This window comes from Panicum virgatum, chromosome 9K, assembly GCF_016808335.1.
Source record: "Panicum virgatum strain AP13 chromosome 9K, P.virgatum_v5, whole genome shotgun sequence".
Classification (NCBI taxonomy): Eukaryota; Viridiplantae; Streptophyta; class Magnoliopsida; order Poales; family Poaceae; genus Panicum; species Panicum virgatum.
In genome coordinates, this window is record NC_053144.1 from 56,955,939 (window position 1) to 56,977,132 (window position 21,194).

Here is a 21,194-nt window from a genome sequence, read left to right on the forward strand (position 1 = left end):
GTACGAGTTCGATGAAAGAATTAATTTTTGAATAGTGAAATATAGAATTGTAAATTTATAATGACAGTACCTTATTGATATTACAACATAAGGCAATGGCTGCCTCCAATTCTGGAGGATTTTCATGGACTGAAGAAAAAACTAATATAACACTTGATATCATGACACATCTTTTAATCAGTAAGAAATTGGACCCATTAGCGGATAGTACGATAGAGATTGTGTTATCCAAAATAGTAGAATTTAAAAATTTCACAATGTTTCGAGGTATTACAACGCAAGATGTAAAGGGACACCTGCTAGAACGTCGGAATATATACATGAGAGTATGTGAATTAGCAAATCATCCTAATGTCATTGGATTCTTACAAAGTTCTTGTAAGATATGGATGCGGCCAGAGGTGTATGAGATGCACATTAAGGTAATCTCATTCAGTTCTAATTCCGTCCGTCATTTGAATCTATATTTATAAAATAGTAAAATTGTTGTTTAATTATATGCTAGGATTACCCCGAGGACACGGAGTTGATTAACAAGTCGATACCAAATTTCCGTAAATTGGTATGTATCTTCGGTGGACTTATGCCGCAAACTAGGCGAATGAGGTGGAGAAGATCTTCGGGTGATAGTACTTGGCCTCCACAAGAACAGATGACCGGAGGTTCGTCAAGTCATATTGCAGCACCCCAAGTACCAAGTTGTGTTAATTGGGATGACGACATGGATGACTTCATGCCCCCCAAACCATGGCCTCCAACACATGATGTTCCTCCCCCTGTACATGAACCTAGATCCAGAAAAGAGAGAAAGGGACAGGGAAGATGTTCGTCAAGTCGTGCTACAGCACCTCAAGCACCAACTTGTGTTAACTGGGATGACGACATGGATGACTTTATGCCCCCTAAACCATGGCCTCCAACACATGATGTTCCTCCCCCTATACATAAATCTAGATCCAGAAAAGAGAGAAAGGGAAAGGCAAGAGGTTCGTCGAGCCTTACTACACCACCTGCAGCACCACCATCTGTCAACGTCAACTGGGATGACGACCTAGATGATTTCATGCCATAATCTATAACATATGATGTTCATCGGTTAATGTTGTATTATGCTTGTATGTATGTCACGTACCTAACTTGCATTCACTGGACATGTACATAATGCCGAGTTTGAATCGTAGTTAGTCCTAATGGAGCATCGAAGCATAAACATACCATCTATCGTATGTAATGGAAAATACGAGAGTGATCAGATGCGAAGGTTGAAGTGTACAAATAAGTGGTCCACAACTATCTCATTACAAATAAACATCAGAGATACAAACATCGGATATATCTCACCACCCCTAGGGCGTCGGACCCTCTTAGCCCTCTGCTGAGCACGGACATGGCCCTCGGAGTAGGTGTGACGATCCGGAGACGTCACCTGTCGCTCAGGACGCAAAATGGGCTGCGGTGTCTGCTGCTGAGAGATCCCAAGTGGTGCTCCTCCTAGCTGTGAATACCCCAAGACATCGGGGTCACCGTGCGCGCCAGGTGAGTCTGGAGTCAAGCTGTCGAGTTCGTCTAAGGTGACGCCCTCGTTATCTGGAACGAACGTACTCGAAACAAACCCTGCGTAACATATAAACGTAAACCAACATATGTTGCGTTGTAAATTAGTGAGTGTATTGAGAGAGTGTTTTGTACCGGGTCGAAAGGAGGAAGAAGGTCCGGTGCCCGCATCGGGGTAGAATCCTACGCATTGTCGGTGTCCTGATCCGGCGGTCCGAATCCCAACTAGTAATGTTGCGTGTTTCCTCGTCCTAGATGTTGATGCAAGAGGCAACACAGTAACGCACGGGTTTATCCTGGTTCTGGCCGCGGGGCCGTACGTCCAGCAAGGGGGTGTGCGAGGGCACTGTATTATCTTGCACCGGAGGTGTCTGTAGTAGGGGGTACAGGCGTGGCGAGAGAGGGAGGGAAGCTCCCAAGTCTCTACTAGAGGAGAAGTTGATTGAGGCGAGTGCCAATATCGGGCGCTGAGCATTGTGTTCTATCGAGTGGTCAGATTGCGTGACGATGATCGCGAACCTCCCCCTTAAAGGGAGCCCGCCTCCTCCTTTTATAGTCACAAGGAGGGACGGTGTACATGCGCAGGGGATCGTGGAAGTCGTTGTTTTCCCCCGAATCGCGGGGGTGCAGTGGTCGAGTACGGTGGTAAGTACACTGTGGGGCATGGCGTCGGGCGTGGCAGCCGTCTTGGGTATCGTCCTTGGTCTTGCAGAGATCGCGCCAGCGTCCTGCCAGCCCCAGCAGAGGGCGTGGTCATCGCTGTAGGGCGTACAGTCCTCCAGATGTGGCGTGGTGGCGCTCCGTGGGTCCTGCAGGTCAGGGTCTTGTATATATACGTGCACCAGCGGTAGCGGGGCACGCGGCGGTCCCGTACCCCCCCTAGACGGGGTGCTGGCGTATGCACTAAAGAGGCCCGGGAGTCAAATTGGAGATCCCGGACCTCTCGAGAGGGGAGGTCCGGGCCTCCAACTACTAGAACCGAGCGTCCCTCCTTGAGGGGCACGTGGCGACACCGGACCCCTTTCCAAGCCGGGGACGGGTCCGGGGCCATACGTGTGATGAGGTGGAGTCCGGACAGCCGGAGCTAGCAGAATAGTAACGGGAGCTGTGCCGAGCACGTCTCGTCCCGCGTCGCGGTCCCACAGTGCTGCCACAGCGTCCGGGGTGGCGGAGCAGTGACCGGAGTTGGCAGACGGGACTCCGTTCACTGCCACTGTGGGGAATGGTGGCCTGACGCTGTCTGTCCTGGGCGTTGTGGAGGAGTGGTTGTCATTTAATGCCTCTGTACGACGGGCGGGTGAGCGGCTGGGACGTTTGTCATCTTCGTCGAGGGGTGGCCTCGAGCGAGGCGGAGATGATTTGTCCTGCTCGAGGGTAGATTCGCTACCCTCGAGCGAGGCAGAGATGTTTTGCCCGCTCGAGGGTAGGTTCGCTGCCCTCGAGCGAGGCGGAGATGCGGGGCGCAGTCGAGGGTCTCGATGGGAGCCCTCGAGCGAGGCGGAGATCGCCCCGCGGGTCCGAGGGGGGTGCGGATGGGCCGCATGCTGGGCTTCTTTGAGTCCTTTCCTTTCTTCCAGATTGGAAGGAGGCCATGGGCCTTCGTGGGCTCAGTTGCCTAACATGTGTTCGCGTTTTTAGGGTGACTTTAGTACCCCGATTAGGGTGTCCCTAATCGTGGTCCCCGACACGCATAAAATACGGATGTTAACGTACGCTCGTGTCTTTCGTCATGATATGTAGAAACCGAAATATGAAACATAAACTAACCTGTGTAGGCCGGTATCTGTGGCCCCGATACCATCCCTGGATACGGTCCGCCAACTGGTGGTGCCCCTCTAACCATTCCAGTATGGCCGAACGCAGTAGCTGGATCGTACCCTGTTTGTGATATTAGTAAATATATAACAACACTTGATATAATTTTAAAGAGATATCTACGTTACTTGCAGTTGTGTAGTACTGAGACGTCGGCTGGTGCGCGGTCGCCGGACACGGGAACGACAACGAGGCCTGGGACGACCCGTGGCTGTCTTGATACTGCACACGGCTTCCCAAGTTGTGCAGTACTGAACGCAACTGGTCACGCTGCCTCGACCATGCCTCTGTCTGCTCAAACTGGGCCATTGGGGATCCGGCACGTACCTCGTCAGGTAAGTCGAGCAGTCCGTCTCCATCATGTTGCAAAGGCGAAACTGCATCAATTGAGTAAAGGAACAGTTAGTAACACATGAATGATCATATTTGCATATTAATATATATGCAAATATGATCAAGAGACTCACCGCGCCAGCTAGTGCCTCCACGTGATGCCGGGCATAGCCATCCTGAGGCCTCGCCTGGTGTGCCTGCGGGTGAGTGTCAACATAAATCAGACGAGCCCGAGTCTGGAGTAAGTACCACGTGAGGTATACCCTAAAGGAGCTGTCTGTGTGTGGTCCTGTTGGATGGACCAAGTGCTCATCTGCCTGTTCCCATTGGTCCACCCACGGCTGAATCTTGGTGAGCCAATCAGTTGAACACGGCAAGCCACTCCTTGACAACCTACAAAAGTGGACGACAAAGAATCATTAAATTCGACACGAATGTACGAGCCAAGTTCATTCATAATTACTTGTGGTCCTGGCGACTGACACGCTCCAACGCGGTGGGCACCGGAAACTCCTGGCACTGCCCAAACTGTCTCATGACTCTCTAGGGGCAATATGCCTCAACCGCGATGTCGTAAACCAGGACGGCTGTAGTAAGCCATAGGCTCACATTCGCGGAGCAGTGCGAAGACAGGCCTGCTGGTGCACGGGTAGCCACAGCCTCTGGGCTGTAAGGCTCCCAGACAACATCCTCAGGCGTCAACATGTCGAGCTCCAAAACAAATTCAGGATATGCGCATCTAACATGCGCATGCGCCCAGGACCTCTGCAGTCCGAATAAGTAAAATTAGAAGTGCGCGCAATGAATAACAAAATTAGATTTGTTGCGAATGTACCTGACGCCAGTTCCAGAGAGTTCCCATAGTGGGCCTGTCGTCCTCCTCGTCGCCGTACATGGCCTCGTGGTAAGGCTCGTGGCTGACGATGGGCCGACCAACGGCTAGCCTCTCGTACGACCAAAGTTGCAGCAGTAGTAGGCACCCCGCCAGGATAGCGTTCCCATGTGTCTTCGTGCAGCCATCGCAGAGTCCACGGTAAGTGACTGCAAGTACCGCCTCACCCCAGCTGTAGGCCGGTACGTCCTCGTCCCCATCCGCAATCTCCCGTGCATATGGAAGGAGAATCCTATCCACCGAGTTGCCATGAGTGTTGTTGAACATGATGTAACCAAACAACCAAAGTAGGTACGCCTCCAGCGATCTAGTCACACTGTACTCGTCGGCATCCGCAGGCAACAGGGTAGGCTGCATAAATAATTAAGATTAATGGTTTCAACTGACAATGCAACATGTGAATTGTAACAATTAAACTTAAATATGCAATGAATACGTACTGTAAATTGTAGAAATTAGGTCTTCGAGGGACCTGCTGCTCGCGGGTGCGGGTTGATCGGACCTGCTTCTTCCACGCGGTGAACCAGGGCAAAACGGGCCTCCAGGTCATCCTTCCACGAGGCCACCACCACACGCGGACCTGCAGCCTCCCCGACCATAGAGAGGCCGAGTAGGTAGGCCACGTCCTGTAGCGTAGGAGTCATCTCCCCACACGGGAGGTGGAACGTGTTTGTCTCCGGCCTCCATCTGCCCACGAGTGAACAGACCGGACTCACGTAACCTGCAATAAACAAAATTGTCGAAACAAAGGAATACCAACGAATACATAAGTGATAAACAATAATATTTCATTACATACCTATCAACCCAATCGTGGTGTATAAAGATCTGCTCCTCAGGTGGACGAGGACGTAGCACCTCTCGGGCTCGGTGCTCAACTGCTGCAAAAAAAGACCTATGGCTCGAGTCGATAACTGGGTCTAGTAAGGAGTCCATCTCCATACCTACATTTAAAAATATATGAGAACACATAGGTACATATATGTTCCATGCAAACTGGACGAACGATATTTATACATTACAGATAGCTTCGATACAAACTGGACGCATGATTGATACATAGGTACATATATGTTCCATACAAACTGGACGCATGATTGATACATAGGTACGTATATGTTCCATACAAACTGGACTCACGATTACTACATATTACAGATAGGTTCGATACAAACTCCACGCACGATTAGTATATAGGTACAAACTGCACACTGGTGAATCATGACACCGAGTGCCTTCCACGAGCAATTCTCGCCGATGGTCGTCTGAACATAGGAGGTGCTCCATCTCTAGGATTTCCGGAAGGTCCGGCGTCAGCAGCAACGTGAAGTGCATTATGAGGACACTTCTTGTAGTTGTGACCCAATGCTCCACATTGGCTGCAACGCTTTTGTGCCTTGCTTGCCTCGGACTCGTCCATACCATTCCGAATACGACGTGTCTGACGGCGGCCTTTGCCTTTCTTAGTGGCGGGATCAGGAATAAACATCTTATCCTCATTATCCTGAATGAAAGGTCCCACTATTCCAATCCCGTATACCTCATGTCCCCAGGTGGATACAGCTACTTCTTTGCTGAAGTAAGGTGAAACAAATACTCCTGGCTGCAACCCAGACTCTGCACATGCCGCAATGAGATGCGAGCATGGCAAATGCAATAACTTAGGCTTCATGCAGGAGCAGAAGGATTTGCCATCTACTATAATCAAACTCTCCTGTACCACCATATCTCTACGAATACCACCCTATCTCTACGAATACCACGACCAGTTCTACCCTTGCATAGAACCTCAAATCTATGCTCCATTGTACCTGTCGATATGACGCGGTGTAGTTTGGCTTTTTCTATCTTCTGTTGCATATACTGTGTCACTCTTGTGCAAAATTGAATTTGGGGGTTGCTGATGTTTATGATTGCAGCCATGTAACGCTCTCTGAAATACTTCATGCACCTATACATGATGAACTCAACAATTCCCACAAGAGAAAAGGCACGACAACACCGCATAATCATATTGAAACATTCTGCATGGTTCGTTGTCTGAATACCATACCGCATTCCATTAGTATCATAAAGGAATGACCACTTCTCCTTAGGTGCACCTCGAATCCAGTGTGAAAATGTCTTCTCAATTGAATTTCTAGCCTCTGCAGCTTGACTCGTGCTGGTTCTTGATGCCCTTACCTTCACTTGCTCTGCAGTCAACTGATCAAGCATCTGCCATAAAGCATTGAATTTTCTCTATTGATTTTGGATGCACAACCTCTTAAACATGTTCTTAAGATCCTTGTTGTTGAAGTGGTCATAGAAGTTTGCACTCATATACCTAATGCACCACCTGTTGTGGACATCGGGTCATAATGGAGGCGTTGTCGCAGTTCCGCGTTGCAATTTCATTATTGATTGTAGCAGACCTGCATGTCTATCACTAATAAGGCACACATCTGGACGTGCAGCAACAGCATGAACCTTCACTCGTTCAAGAAACCAATACCAACTGTCTAAGTTCTCATTCTCAACAAATGAAAATGCAAGCGAAACTATTTGGTTGTTGCAATCTACCCCGATTGCGGTGAGTATCTGACCTTTATACCTTCCAGTCAGAAATGTGCCATCAATGCAGATCACCGGAAGACAACACTGAAATGCCCTAACACAGGCACCTAGGCAAAAGAAAGCTCGTTGCAGAATGCTTTGCTCCCTAGTCATGGCTGGTACGAGGTATGTGTCATAAAAGCTTTCAGGATTTCTAGCAGCAACCTGGGATAACATACGAGGTAGGTTATCATATGATGCCTCGTATGTGCCGAACCGCATCTCGAACACCTTTTGTTTAGCCCGCTATGCCTTCAAATAACTAATGGTGTACTGGTAAGTCTGCTCAATGTGTCGAACAATCATTTTTGGCTCATAATTTAGGTTGTCCATAATCAACTCATATATTTGCTTTGCAACAAAGTCGCATGATATATTGCGATGCGAGGGCTGAACTTCTGGCAGCAAACAAGCATGCTCTGTCACAATGGAACATTTTCAGTTCGACTTCCATTTTCCCTTGAATGCATGTGTTCGCCATGGACATCCATCATTCACACACTGCACCTCATATTTTTTACTGCCAGACTTCACGACTCTAAATTCTCGCTTCAATGATATTGTCCATACTCTCACAGCATCTTTTACGGCTTCAATGTTTGGATATGTTGCACCTTGCACTACCTCATTCCCTCTATACTCCCATTCCTGATTTCGTACGTCTTCTACGACATGATTGCCAAAATCATGCTCCTTCCACTCTTTTGGCAATGAGTACGGCTCGTCATCAAATGAGCCCTCACATTCTTCCATCTCCATTGCGGCTTAGTCTTCTGCCTCCATCTCGTCCATGATGCTATGTATCCTCTCTCCCTCATCAGCAAGGCCCTGTGGTCCGATGTTTTGGTTCTCTATCTCTTCTGACTCATCTTGCTCAACATAGTTGGTCTCTCTTCGAATACTCGGAGTTGCTTGATCTGCACCATGTTGGATTTCATTTTGTCCCTTCTCCTGAGTTTGAACAAGAATGGCCAGATGCCACCCACGCTCTAGAGCTGATTGCATGTACTTCTGCCAGTCGTCAGTGATGTGTATCATCATCAATTCCCATAAATCACTTTCTACTTCCCAATTAACAAGAGAATGGACGGTCATCACATGTGTCTCCGGATCAACACGGAACCCACGCTGCAGCCACTTATATATGGAACCAAAACTCCTCTCCAGAGGTTTGTCTATGGCGCTAGATGTGCACTTAAAGACATAAATGTCTACTCCATTTGGCCCATACAAAACATTGTAGTCACCAAAAAAATACTTGAAACTGTATCTTACTCGACATAGTTATACTCTTTACTTCACTACCTTATTCAATAATCCGTAAAAACTAAGTATGAATTTCAACTACAACATTTAAGTATTCATAACTATGTGATGACACTCAAATTCTATACTGCATATGCGAAATTCTATTCTAAATCGTAATTAATTTATAAACACGTCTATAATAGTACTGCAATTGTAATAATAAACGCGTAGTCTTAATTTACTAAACTTATAATAAACGCGTATCTTTAAACTCCTACTTAAATTGGTTCCACTATAGCACTAATTAAATTTAATTACTCTACAATATCAATAGAAAAAATACATAAGTTAAATATAATTACCTGCAGATCACAAGTGCGCAATCCGGCAGGACTTCGCCGCTTCCCTTGTCCTCACCCCTCTCTTTTTTTTCTGAATTTTTGGTGAAATTTTTTGGCTCAAATGAGGAAGAAATGGAGGTGAATGGGTTATATAGAGGGAGGACCCTGTCGCCGGGGGGGGGGGGGCGACAGGCCCCCGTTGGGGGGGGCTGCCCCCCAGCCCTCGCGCCGCGCTGACCGAGGACCGGTTTGTAAATTTTTTTTTACAAAAAAAGTCCTGTCGCCCAGGCCCCCCTGCTTGGGCGACAGAGGCCCATTTTTGAAATTTCTTGGAACGGCCATATATTTTTGAATTTTTAATTTTTTTTAAATATAAAAATAAAAAAAAGGCCGCTGGTGAGGTCTGCAGCCCATTTTAGATGCTCCGAGGACTGGAGCCCATTTTAGATCTATGTTTCAGCCCCGTCCTTCGTCTTCGTTCAACGAAATTTACCAGCTACTCGTTCTAACACTTTAGTATTAGTCATCTTTTGGTCAAATTTGGAGTAAGCTGGCTCATGTGAAGTTGTGATTGCCTTTTCTATGCATTGCTGAATCCGGCCCTTCGACCCGTGGACCAATTATTGTTGCTGCTTGCTAGTAGATTGCATGCCTGAGAGGTGAGACTGAGACTGAGAGTAGATTGCCTTTTCTATGCATTTGCCTCCGATGTGGGCAGTACTTAAGTGAATGTTCGTTCGTGTCGCGCCACAGGATCTGGACCCGAAACTGGCTCCTTTTCCTAGGTCCAAAGCAGTTGGCATTTTTCAGTTTCCCACAACTGTGTCCATGACCATGAATGAAAGTACACTTGTCATGTAGAAAATCAATACGGTACGGTGGAGCTTCGTCCAAACGTGCACGATGACGAGAGTAGCTGTGCTGGTAATGTCTTCTTGATCTCCAGAGAGAAGTGCCGAGCATGATCGTCTACACGATGGCCCACCACGCTTGACGTGCGACCCAGTCCGAGTCACGCCACGCGTACGTGCCAGCCGTCGCAAGCGGTGGGAACTCCGTCCCAAGGCTTAATAGATGTCTGAATGCTTACGACGTGCCGCCGTGCCGGGGCGGCGTTGCGGACAGAGCGCTCTGCGCTTTCCTGTGGTCTTTCTTGGCTCAGCAGTTGCCATCTGCCGTGCTCGCCTAGACCGAGTCCATGCTTCCAGCTCGAGCCGGTTTTTACTAGTAATTTTCCTTGACATATCTCGATGAGCTGCAGCTGCATGTCTGACAATTTCTGATGGGGACTGGTGCATGTGGTTGTCTGATAAGAACCGCGCTGTAAACCACTCCAGTTGTCATCTCTCCATTTATTAATCACTCTGTTTGGCCAGTTCGAGAAGGCAAAATAATTTCAAATAGTCAAATTTATATAAAAAATTACCAATATTTATATCATCAAATAGATTTAGTATGGAAATATGTACATGATCAATCTAATAATACTTATTTTGTCATGTAAATGTTAATCATGTTTTGCGGGAAGCAAGAGTTACATCTTTTCTAGGATGGAGGGAGAGAGTATGAAACATATACATGAACTTTTGTCCTCGGCAGCAGGTAGGAATTTATACCAGGTCAGGTCAGATATTTCTACCATTTACAGTCTACCTTTGCTTACTGGTACCACATCAGTGAAAAAAACACGGCACCTAATTCCGTAGACCAGACGCAGACAGCTGCAACTTTCTCGCGTACATTAGCGTCAGCCAATCTGCGGACGTACTCGGCAACACGCCCCAGAGGAATATCAGCAGCGTACACACCATACCAGAGAGATAGAGAAGGCCCCGCCGCGTCAGGTCAACTCTCCCTTCCGACCATCGCCGCGCGCGAGTCCGCGACGCCTCATTGTTGAAGCAACCGATCGATCAAGGCCGCGGCGCTTTAGCCGCTCGTTTCCTTTCCTTCCTTCAAAACCCGCGTCTCCGCCCGTGCGCGTCCCCGCAGGTCTCGCGTCGTTCGCTATGGAGCGCGAGAGAGACCACGGCGCGGCGGCCCCGGGGGGCGAGGAGAACGGTTTCTACAACCACGACGACGCGCAGGTGGAGGCTATGCAGCGGCGCGTGGACGCGGCGCCGCCCTTGGGCGACGACCCCTACACCATCTTCCGCCTCCCGGCGGCCGTGCGCGAGCGGCACCGCGACCTGTACGAGCCCAAGGTCGTGTCCGTGGGGCCCTACTACCACGGCCGCGCCGGCCTCGGCGCCGCGCAGCAGCACAAGTGGCGCCTCCTCCGCGACTTCCTGTCGCGGGGGAAGAAGGCCGCCGGCGGCCTCGGCGCCTACGTGCGCGCCGCGCGCGAGGTCGAGGCCGACGCGCGCCGGTGCTACGCGGAGGGGTTCGGCCTGGGCGCCGACGTGTTCGCGGAGCTGCTGGTGCTGGACGGCTGCTTCCTGCTCGAGTTCTTCCTCAAGAAGAGCGAGGGGCAGCTCGCCGCGCCCGGGGGCGCCAAGTGGGCGTGGCACCACATGTACCACGACGTCCTCCTGCTGGAGAACCAGATACCCTTCTTCGTCATCGAGAAGCTGCACGGCGTCGCCTTCGCCAGCGAGGACGGGGCCGAGCGCGACGCGCTGCTGGACATCTTCTGCAAGGCCTTTGCAGGCGACCTGCCGTCGAGCCGCACCATCCGGCCGCCCAGCGACAAGACCGTCCACCACCTGCTGCACCTGCACTACGAGTGCAACGTGCGCAATCCAGCGGCCGCAGACAACGACAAGGGCCGCAACACTATTAGGGACGCCAACGGCGCGTCGCTGGCCATCTGGAAGCAGCCGGCGATCCCGTCGCCGCGCTCCGGCGAGGTCGCCGGCAGGAAAGGTCGCCTGACGTCGATGATCCCGCCGGCGGCAAAGATGGAGGAGGCCGGCGTGACGTTCAAGCGGAAGGCGACCCCGCGGGACGTGTTCGACGCGACCTTCCGATACGGCGTGCTGCACATGCCGGCGTTCGTGGTCGACGAGGGCGCCAAGGTGCTGCTCGCGAACCTGGTGGCGTTCGAGCAGGGAGGCGGCCGCGCAGCGCGGCAGCTGGACGGGGGCAACCTGGTGACGGGGTTCGTGGCGCTGGTCGGGTCGCTGGTGAACTCGCGGAGGGACCTGGAGGTGCTCCGCCGGTGCGGGATCATGCACTGCATGCTGGCCGACGACGACGCCGTGGCCTACTTCAACCACGTGGTGCAGTACACGACAATGGACTACGACCGCCACCTGCTCGCCTGCCTGTTCCGGGACGTCAGGGAGCACTGCCACTGGAACAGATGATCGCTCTCGACGCTGCCTGGTGGAGGTTCCTGATAGCACTCACATCGTCTGAACTTCTCAACTAGGACCGTCAGGAAGCACTGCCATTGGAACAAAGGATAGCTCTCGGGCTTCATTTGGTTTTCTACACAGGCTAATACCTTTATCCTAATTTGTGCATTTGCTTATTTGGCATTATATGTTATATTTTGTTTTTTTATTTGTTAATAATTTAAGCATTAATTTACACAATTATTCAAATGACCAATAATGTCAGTGTTCACACCCATGATCTGAGATATATACCTGAGAGAAAAGGCAGTCATGTTTTATTATTAAAAGGTACAACGTTCAAACAGAACAAAGTGGATTTCTGTGTTTCAAACGAATTTCAATGTTCAAACTGAGTTTGCAAGCCAAAAGTTCAAATTTAAAAGGCATTCACATTTAAAAATTGAAAAATTCACACGCAACTTTTCCCTGAAAGCTTGATTATATTGAAATGATTTCCAGATAAGTTCGATGAAATGTTACAAAAATTAGTTTCAGAGAAATCACACCAGATATGTTTGAAAAGAAATCTAAGTTCCAGAAATGTGAGGAATGCTTTGTTTTTAACCACCTTTTGGACTTTTTGCCATGAAATCAACCCATCCACTGCCCCTGACTACTCCACAGCCACATGTCTACTAGCTGATCTTCATGAAGCTGGGGGCTTTATTAGCTAATTGGTTTTCTGTCAGCAGTGCACTAACATGTTACAAATTGCGGATAAAGCCATTTCCATAGCCTGCACCAGTTCTTATGTAAAATCCACTATAGATTATCACGAACAAATGTCAGTCAGTTACATATGTTGGGATGCCTAACTGCTTGTGTATCAAAAAATAGCACTACAAAACTGTGCCGAGGCTCTTCTATATCCAATGCAGTTTAGACCATTCCCTTATGCAGATTGACAGTCTTGAATCCCAGACAAACCAAGCCTACCGTCAGGCGTAGGTTTAGCTAATGATCATCGAGAATCTCTTGTCGCCATAGAGAATCGACAACCTTCTTTAACTGGACACCAATTAACGGACCGGCGAAGAGAAGAAGATAACCAGTGAATACACAAGAAATCCAGCAAGAAGGATCCCTCCATAGACAAAAGCCTGGGATGACTGCTTTGGATGACTATATTCAATGCTACAGCATCTCATCCTGTCTCTCTCATTAGTCAGAACACGTTCAACATACCTGCCAGAAAGAAGGTAAAAACCAGTGAGTTTCTGAAAAACAGTACAAAAGAGTAGCAAGGTGGAAATTTAGCATCTCTGTATAAACATACTGTTGTGTGAACATAGTGCTTTGCAGGATGTCAGTACTGTTCTTGTATGCATCCGCCAGGTGGTGGTCATACAATAAGGAAGACAAGTCCACAAGTTGCTCTTCAAGTTTCTACAAAGGGGTACCATAGATTGGGGGACGAATATCAGAACATACACATCTTTCATCATGAAAGTACACTAATGCAATATATTAAACAAATACTTACATCCAGGTACTCTTCTAACCGTTCAACAAGATCATGGGGGAAAGGCTCCGGCAGAGTGGTTACCTTCTTATAGAATTTCTCTACCCATAACTCCGTGGTGGACTTATTTTTATTACCTTTTACAGGTTCTCCTAATGGTGTCTTAAGATGCTCTGTAGCAAAAGATTGAACTAACTGCACCAAACCACACACCAGTTATACTTCACGTGCATTTGGGAAAAAAAATAGGCAAATAAGTTAAAGCTAAATTGCATGTAGCACCTCTGACGCGTCTCTTATTTTGTGAAGAGCAGCATCGACTTGAGCATAAATTGTAGTTCTCTACACACATTAAACCATGGTTACAGAATGGAAATGAAAGCACAAAAGAAGCCAAATCTGTTTGGTCAGTTTGCTTTCCTATGGACTGCAAACTATAGAAAGCATGAACAGCTGTTGTACTGACGCCCCATTTGGGCATACTCCTCTCATTGACATTTCATGAAAATGGGAAATTATTGCTTATAACATTACCAGTGCCACATCCTGAAGAATTTGACTGATTTGAGAGGAGTTTGAGAACGGTCCAAAAGGATGACAGCCTGCAGCCCACAGCCAGTTCACAATAGGTCTTTCATGAATACGTGATGCCCTTTCATATGGTGCACTCAGACCTCCAACTGCTGAAGCCAAACCAGCCAAGATGTGGCGCTGTGCGAGAGATGGAAGAGCAAACTGCCTAGTCGTTTCTGACACATAGCTGTGACATCAAAGAGATGATGTAAAGATAATAGAAAATTGACCAATGCAGTACGTACAAGAATTCTTACAATATCGGTCTCACAGAAACTTAGTATACCTTAGAGGGATCTTTTCGTTGTTATGCTCGAGCACAATAACAACATCTTTACTTGTCCAAACAAGACTTTCCTCTTCCATGAGAAGTTCAGCATCAACATCGGCCAAGGATAATACAAAACTGACGGTTTATTAAAAAAAGGGGGGGGTCAAATTTTAGATCTTTTTCAGACTTCAATTTGTGAGGCGTGATAGATAGATTTTGTACACTAATGACCATGCACTGCTAGAGAGGGAGGAAAAGAGGGCGGGAGGGAGAGAAGTCACGCCATGCAAGTGAAGCTTACACTGGGATCACTCTGGTCCCATAAGTTCTGTACAGATTTCCATGTTTCTTCTTTCCAGTTCCTCTCCTTTCTTTCTTATTTCTGGGCATGTAAGATTCCCATAAGGGCCTGTGCTTAATAGAATCTTTTACATCATCTTCTCCATCAGTCCCATGCTGCAGTCAACACCCAAAAATCAGAATTGAAAATCCATAACTCCAACCATATTAATAAAAGGATAAAATATAAAGTATTGTGACTCATGAACCCGATGCTAGCTTGCAGGATATTTCACACAGGACATAGTACACACCTGCTTCAGGAAGAATCTACTTGAGAGAGAAGGGTTTGCAACTTCCAATAAACCAGCAGACAGCACATCAGCAGAGCGCTCCATTTCCTGTACAAATTCAGAGTGCATCATTGGAACACTGAATTTTAAGCTTTAAGACAAAACAAGAAAATTTAGACCCATCTTTATGATTCTCATACTTTGTACCGTCTTCTTAATACTATTTCATGTTTTACTTCACGAAAGCTCAGTAATACATCCATGTGATGATAGCCTTTTACATTTGGCACGAATATGTCTGTTATGCACTTGATTCAATCCTTTTTCATTACAGTTGAAGATCAGTCATACAATTATCTATCCTTAACGGTAACAGCAATATGACAGATGGCTATATGTTTATCCTTAATGGATAATTAAACAGCTATATGCCAGATGAATTCAAGTATCTTCTCTGCATGCAAAATTCTCATTTAGACATTTAACAAATTTTAAATATCAAAACTGGATAGTGTTTCAATAATGGAGATATATGAAGATTGCCTCATTTGTTTAAAATACAGAACCTGCAGGTCTGTTAAGCAACCAATTATTGTGAAAATGCTTTGCAATTCAAACATGAGCATTGGTGAAGCCAAAAATCCAACAAACCTCTTTAAGTACTGCTCCATCCAAGTATGTTTTGGTACGGACATGAAATCTACCATCACTCTTTGTTTCATGAAGAGAATGGCTGCGCGTTGCTTTGGAAACTGCAACAGCTAACTTCTCATGCTGATGCAGCGCATGCGAACCAGAAATTATTATTACCTCCTGCCCAGGGTGGACCATCTTCTTAACCTGAAAAGTGTGGACTTTTAAGAAGCTTCAAAGGATGTATGGCATGTAATAATCTAGGTAACAAGTTCAGAGAAAAAAGATTATATGTATTCTATGGTCACTAATCAACAAACCATGCGTGATTCTTCGCTGTACAAAACTAACAAATACATAATTTGGCCAGAATTTGTCAAATAGACATTAGTACTGATATTCTTTTTCAGCTAATATCGACTGCATGATTCTCAGCAACCTTGATTTAACAGATTGGCTCATAACCTGGTAACTTCTAACAAGATAACAGCTGCAATACAAATTGATTCTCTTAGTCTACACTTTCCTAAAATATCATGGGCATATGGCAGCTAGAAGGAAAACAATTTGTTGTGTTTGCCACAGAATTTTACTCCTTGTAAGTTGTAAGTGGCATTGATGATGATAAAGATAAACTGTTGACGTTATGAATTATGAAGCAGTAATGATGACTGCTGGTAAGCTATGCTTGAATTAACATTGATTCGGAAAGTTTTGTAGCAGTTGTGTTCACTGTTAAGGATTAGTTATTCGAATTATATACAACAACAACAACATAGCCTTTTTTCCCAAGCAAGTTGGGGTAGGCTAGAGATGAAACCCAAAAGAAATAAAGGTCATGGTTCAGTCACATTGATAGCTAGTCTCCAAGCGCTCCTATCCAAAGCTATCTCTTTAGAGATATTCCAATCTTTAAGGTCTCTCTTAACCGACTCATCCCAAGTCAGTTTAGGTCTACCTCTACCCCTCTTTACATTATCGACCCGCTCAAGAACCCCACTACGCACCGGCGCCTCAGGAGGCCTCCGTTGGACATGTCCAAACCATCTCAGCCGATGTTGGGTAAGTTTCTCCTCAATTGGTGCCACCCCGACCCTATCCCGAATAGCTTCGTTTCGGACTCTATCCCTCCTTGTGTGCCCGCAAAACCACCGCAACATCCGCATCTCTGCTACACTCAGCTGCTGGACATGTCGCCTTTTTGTAGGCCAACATTCAGCACCGTATAACAAGGATTTTCCCCTTGCTTATTTTTGCTTTATGATGTGGACAGTTCCCTCTAATACGAGCAAATGGTTATGTTGCTTATTTTTGCGTGGATATTCTTCTAAATTACCTCTAACAGGGAATGTATTTTTTGCACAATTTCATTTTAAAATGGATGTATGACGTTTAGAACAAACATTCTGAAGTCCTCACTACTAAATGAATAAACATACAAACTGGCAAGGGCACTACAAACTTTGTAGCTTCAGAAACATAAAAACTCATGCAAGAGAAGTAACTAACCTCCCTCTCTATAGCTTGAACATCTATACTGTAGTTATGACCTTCGTGAAGAATGTTATACCTATTGTGGTTCTGTAGCACAATAATAGGTATAAGCAACCTCACTGCCATGTCAACAGTTTCGAATCTGGATTTCAAGGGGGGAAAAAGAGGTACCATTAGAATAACTGAAAAATAGTACAATGCGTAAACTCTCAAACATAGAGCAAGCTAGGCACCATGCATCTCATGGCCAACATAATCCTGAAATGCCTTAAGTTGACACAAGTTGTGATTCATCTATAACTTGTTCGTTTGCTGTCCTTATTTGCAAATTTAGCCTGGACTACACAAAATGAAGATAAGATGCCAATCTGTACTTCATTAGGATAGGTGCTAAGCTGTTGACATATAGTACAATCAGAAGTCAAAAGAAATGAGTGACCTACTTAGCCTGCTCATTAACAGACAATAATATACATGAGGAACAGAAGACAACTAGCCACACCCAGGTACCAAGGTAATATAATATGCAGATTCCTAGGTACTTGGGAGTTGGAAACATCACCAGTTTTCAATTAGAACACTGAAAAGTGAACACTACAGATAACCAGTTGCTTGTTGCAATCACTTCATCATATCAAGATAATATATTTCAATTGTTTTACTCATATATCAAATAACAAGGAACTTTTGATAAGCAAAATATTTCTACTTTTGAAAGTACCTTATATCAGGTGCTATCACATGCTCAATGGTAGTTGAAATTAAACCTCCGAGCTGCCCAATGAATATATCTTGTGTTGAACTAGCACTTGGGGCAGCAAGTCCTCTTGGAAAGATTATTTGTGATAACCGTGGCATTGATCTATAACTGATACTGCCTTCTTCGGTTTCTATTTTCCCATATGTACAAGGGCCTGCTGAAAGATCTATCACAACAAATCTGCAGAGGCCAGAGCATTGGGAGTTCAGTGTACATATAACTTAATTCCAGCTGCTTGAGCAATTGTAGCACATGATAAAAGAAAACAACTTTAAAGTGAAATGATTAATGGTACACTACGGCAGCGTTACATAAGCACTTATTCTGGATAAGATTACACATAGGAAATTATCTATAGCATGCAATTCTGAGTCATAAAACCAGTCACTTTTTTCATTCAAGTCTCGATCTAATGCAGCATAGTGGAAACCGTTGTTGCATCCAATTTCCCTCCCTGCATATTTTAAAGTTTCTGGGTTTACATAATCAGCTAAGCCCATGTTAATGACCAAATAACATAAAATAAAACCCGAGTTTCATCTAATTTTACAAACATCAGGCCTCATGAGGATCTCTAAAAACAGGCAGTTAAATATGCAAAATATTTAACTACATAAATTAATTAAGGAAAACAGTGGTCTAAATAGTATCTCTGCATAGTTGAGTACACTAATTGGGGCATATGACCATCTTGTACATTATCCTTGAAGCCGCTAGAGTACAAATTAGAGGTTTTAAGACTTAAAAGAGTTATAGCGCTAATACAACCATATATTTTGAAATGTAAAGATCTACGACTTTAGCATGTGCGAGTGCGTGGTGGTTTACATCTACACATCATCAATCGGAAAAGGGACATGACGAACAAATGTATTGGCACGAACTGTATCATTGTTATAAAGTGAAGCAGCCAATACTGGAATACTGGGTTATGTTTTCCCCGAGATTACTACTTGAATCATTACTGTACTGACCATGTGGCCATAACAAGGTCAATTTACTTAAGTTCTAGTGGTGAATGAAAATGTGACTTCTTGATAGAGAAGTGGAGGAGCTTCCTTGTAACTTGTAAGTAGCACAAAACAGCAGCATATTAGAAAAATTATCACCTTCCAGAACTCAGCCAAACTTGAGTTGCTCCACCACCATTGTAATGGTAGCGGTAGATGTATTCTGCTTCTTGTTTTTTTAGCTCTTGTTCAGTTAGCCCACTAATTGTACCATACATTAAACTATCAAGATTAACTTCTTTGTTTCGAGGATCCATTCTAACCTGCCAAGGAAAAAAAATGTACCATATTAGTTACAATTTTCAAAAGCATAAGACAGGAATATGAAGATTGCAAGCACGAGTTTTCTCCTTAGTAATGTAAAGTTGGAGCTCTGATCAAAATTGTTTAAGATTCATCTCTGGATACTCCCCAAACGTTACAGAAGGCTAGGAATCTGCAAGGACTACCTAAATGTCCGTTGAGAAGAGAAAATTGGTTTCAGTGGAGGAAATTACCATAGACTTGAATGTGTAAAAGGTGAGAGTTTCATGTCTTGTTAAGGATAAATTTTCCATTGTTTTTTTCTTATAAATACCCAAGTACAGATGTTATTTAGTATATTCGAACAAGGTTCTCAACTTCTCATGTAGTGTTCCCTAAAAAAGTACAGGAAGGTGAAACCAGGTATTACATCTTGACCCCTATATTGCCATGGATCACGCTTTCTATAATCCAAAATTTACATGCAGGCATCAGAGTACAAAGAGGAAGCAGCCAATAAAATTAAGAGGGCAAGGATCAGGGTTAGATGCAAGACCTTTTACCTTATCAAAATTAACAACAAATATTGCAACAGGCACAGGCCTATCCATCTCATTTGCAGGGTAACCAGGCTCCATGTCAAAAATGAACGAGTACAGCCTCTGAAATATCGGCTCCACCGTAGTTGCTTCTACCTCAAACAGAGGTAATTCTCTGCCATATTCACTCTGTGAGGTACAAAATAGTTAGACAGTATGTTCTGCTGATTATGATATGAACAACAGTTAATGCTCGCCGTATAGAAAAAAATATACTCCTGCTTACATCTCTCGCAGTTCCTGCAGGTTGCATTGCCTCCTTCAGTGACTTCTCAAGAGAAATCAGCTCTGGTTGTCCAGCCTAGGGAAGTGAAGAATAGCATAAGAAATCAGCTCTGGTTGTCCAGCTGGATGACAACAGGATAACATGATTGAAAAAGAACATTATTATATGAAATGAGGCATTACCGCTATAACATTGTACATAATATGATGCTCGATATCAATTGGCTCCCCTGTCTCGAAACAAGAGGGCCTGTGAAGTGGGAAACCCATTTTTAGGAATTCTTCGAGTTTGTGGCCATCCAAAGAGTATCTATACCCTCCATCGCCATTGAAACCAATAAGAACAACATTAACCTCGAGAGGCACTTGAAATGGAACCTGAACAGCATTCTCGATGAGTCAAATAAACATTCGAAACCTAAACAAAAAGCAAGCACATACATGTTTCAGACCAAAAAGGGAGAACAACAGCACTGAACGATTGTGGTTTGAATTACACTACATTTGATGTTATCTGTGATTGTAAAGCGCTAGTATAACTGTACCAACCACTCGATTACACCATAAAGGCAACTTAATTTGACATCGCCCATTCCAGCCACGGTTCATAAGGTGTGGCTAGTTGTACAGACATATCGTGCTCGTGGGTGTATGCAAGCTTCATCAGATAGCTGCCGATCTCGAAGATGAAGAGAAACGAAATCCCAAAGCAGATCCCAAACGCAGGGAGTATAATAGCGGAAGACCGTGCTCCGATCCAGCTCGATTCTAGTCGAACTGAGTAGCTATCGCGGATCGGACTGGTTTACGCGCACTACGCGTGTGCCGGCGGAGAGGCTTAGTGGGGGAGGCGAGGCGGGGGAAGAGATCGAGAGTACCTCTGCGCGGGTGTGGAGCATGCGGCGAACTTCGGCGCGGACGCTGTCCTCGACGTCGTGGAAGGCTCCGTGGTGCCAGTGCGGGTGCCCAGGGTCCCGGCGGAACGCCTCCCGACGAGGCGCCGACGACACGGCCGCGGCGGCGGCGAGGAGGAGCAGCAGGCGGAGGAAGATAGGAGGCCCCATCATGGATGACGGGTCCGGAGAAACCCTAGGGCAGGGTTTCTGGAAGCTTCGCCGTCGCAGTCCACTGGAGAGAGAGCGGGGGCGGGGAAGGCCGAAGGCGGAGGGGGGAGACGGACGGGGACGGGCAGCGCGGCGGCACCAAAGTCCACGGCGAGCGCGTTCTCGCCGT

At 46.0% G+C, this 21,194-nt stretch overlaps 2 protein-coding genes across 2 annotated transcripts; one reads left to right on the forward strand and one right to left on the reverse strand.

Moving 5' to 3' along the window:
• The first annotated feature begins 10,178 nt into the window (after nucleotides 1-10,178).
• Nucleotides 10,179-12,382, forward strand: LOC120652595 (UPF0481 protein At3g47200-like). The gene has a single exon (XM_039930465.1). It carries the CDS (start codon nucleotides 10,788-10,790, stop codon nucleotides 12,084-12,086), a length of 1,299 nt encoding a protein of 432 aa, XP_039786399.1. The 5' UTR covers nucleotides 10,179-10,787; the 3' UTR covers nucleotides 12,087-12,382.
• A 382-nt stretch (nucleotides 12,383-12,764) lies between these two features.
• On the reverse strand, nucleotides 12,765-21,194 carry LOC120652593. The gene is made up of 16 exons (XM_039930464.1): nucleotides 20,840-21,194; nucleotides 20,145-20,339; nucleotides 19,963-20,037; nucleotides 19,701-19,865; nucleotides 18,994-19,157; nucleotides 17,846-18,064; nucleotides 17,140-17,266; nucleotides 15,649-15,837; nucleotides 15,019-15,105; nucleotides 14,727-14,881; nucleotides 14,441-14,560; nucleotides 14,116-14,341; nucleotides 13,864-13,923; nucleotides 13,603-13,776; nucleotides 13,396-13,505; nucleotides 12,765-13,304 (listed from the first exon to the last, which is right to left on the reverse strand). The coding sequence occupies exons 1-16, from the start codon at nucleotides 21,026-21,028 to the stop codon at nucleotides 13,139-13,141; spliced, it is 2,421 nt and encodes an 806-aa protein (XP_039786398.1). The 5' UTR covers nucleotides 21,029-21,194; the 3' UTR covers nucleotides 12,765-13,138.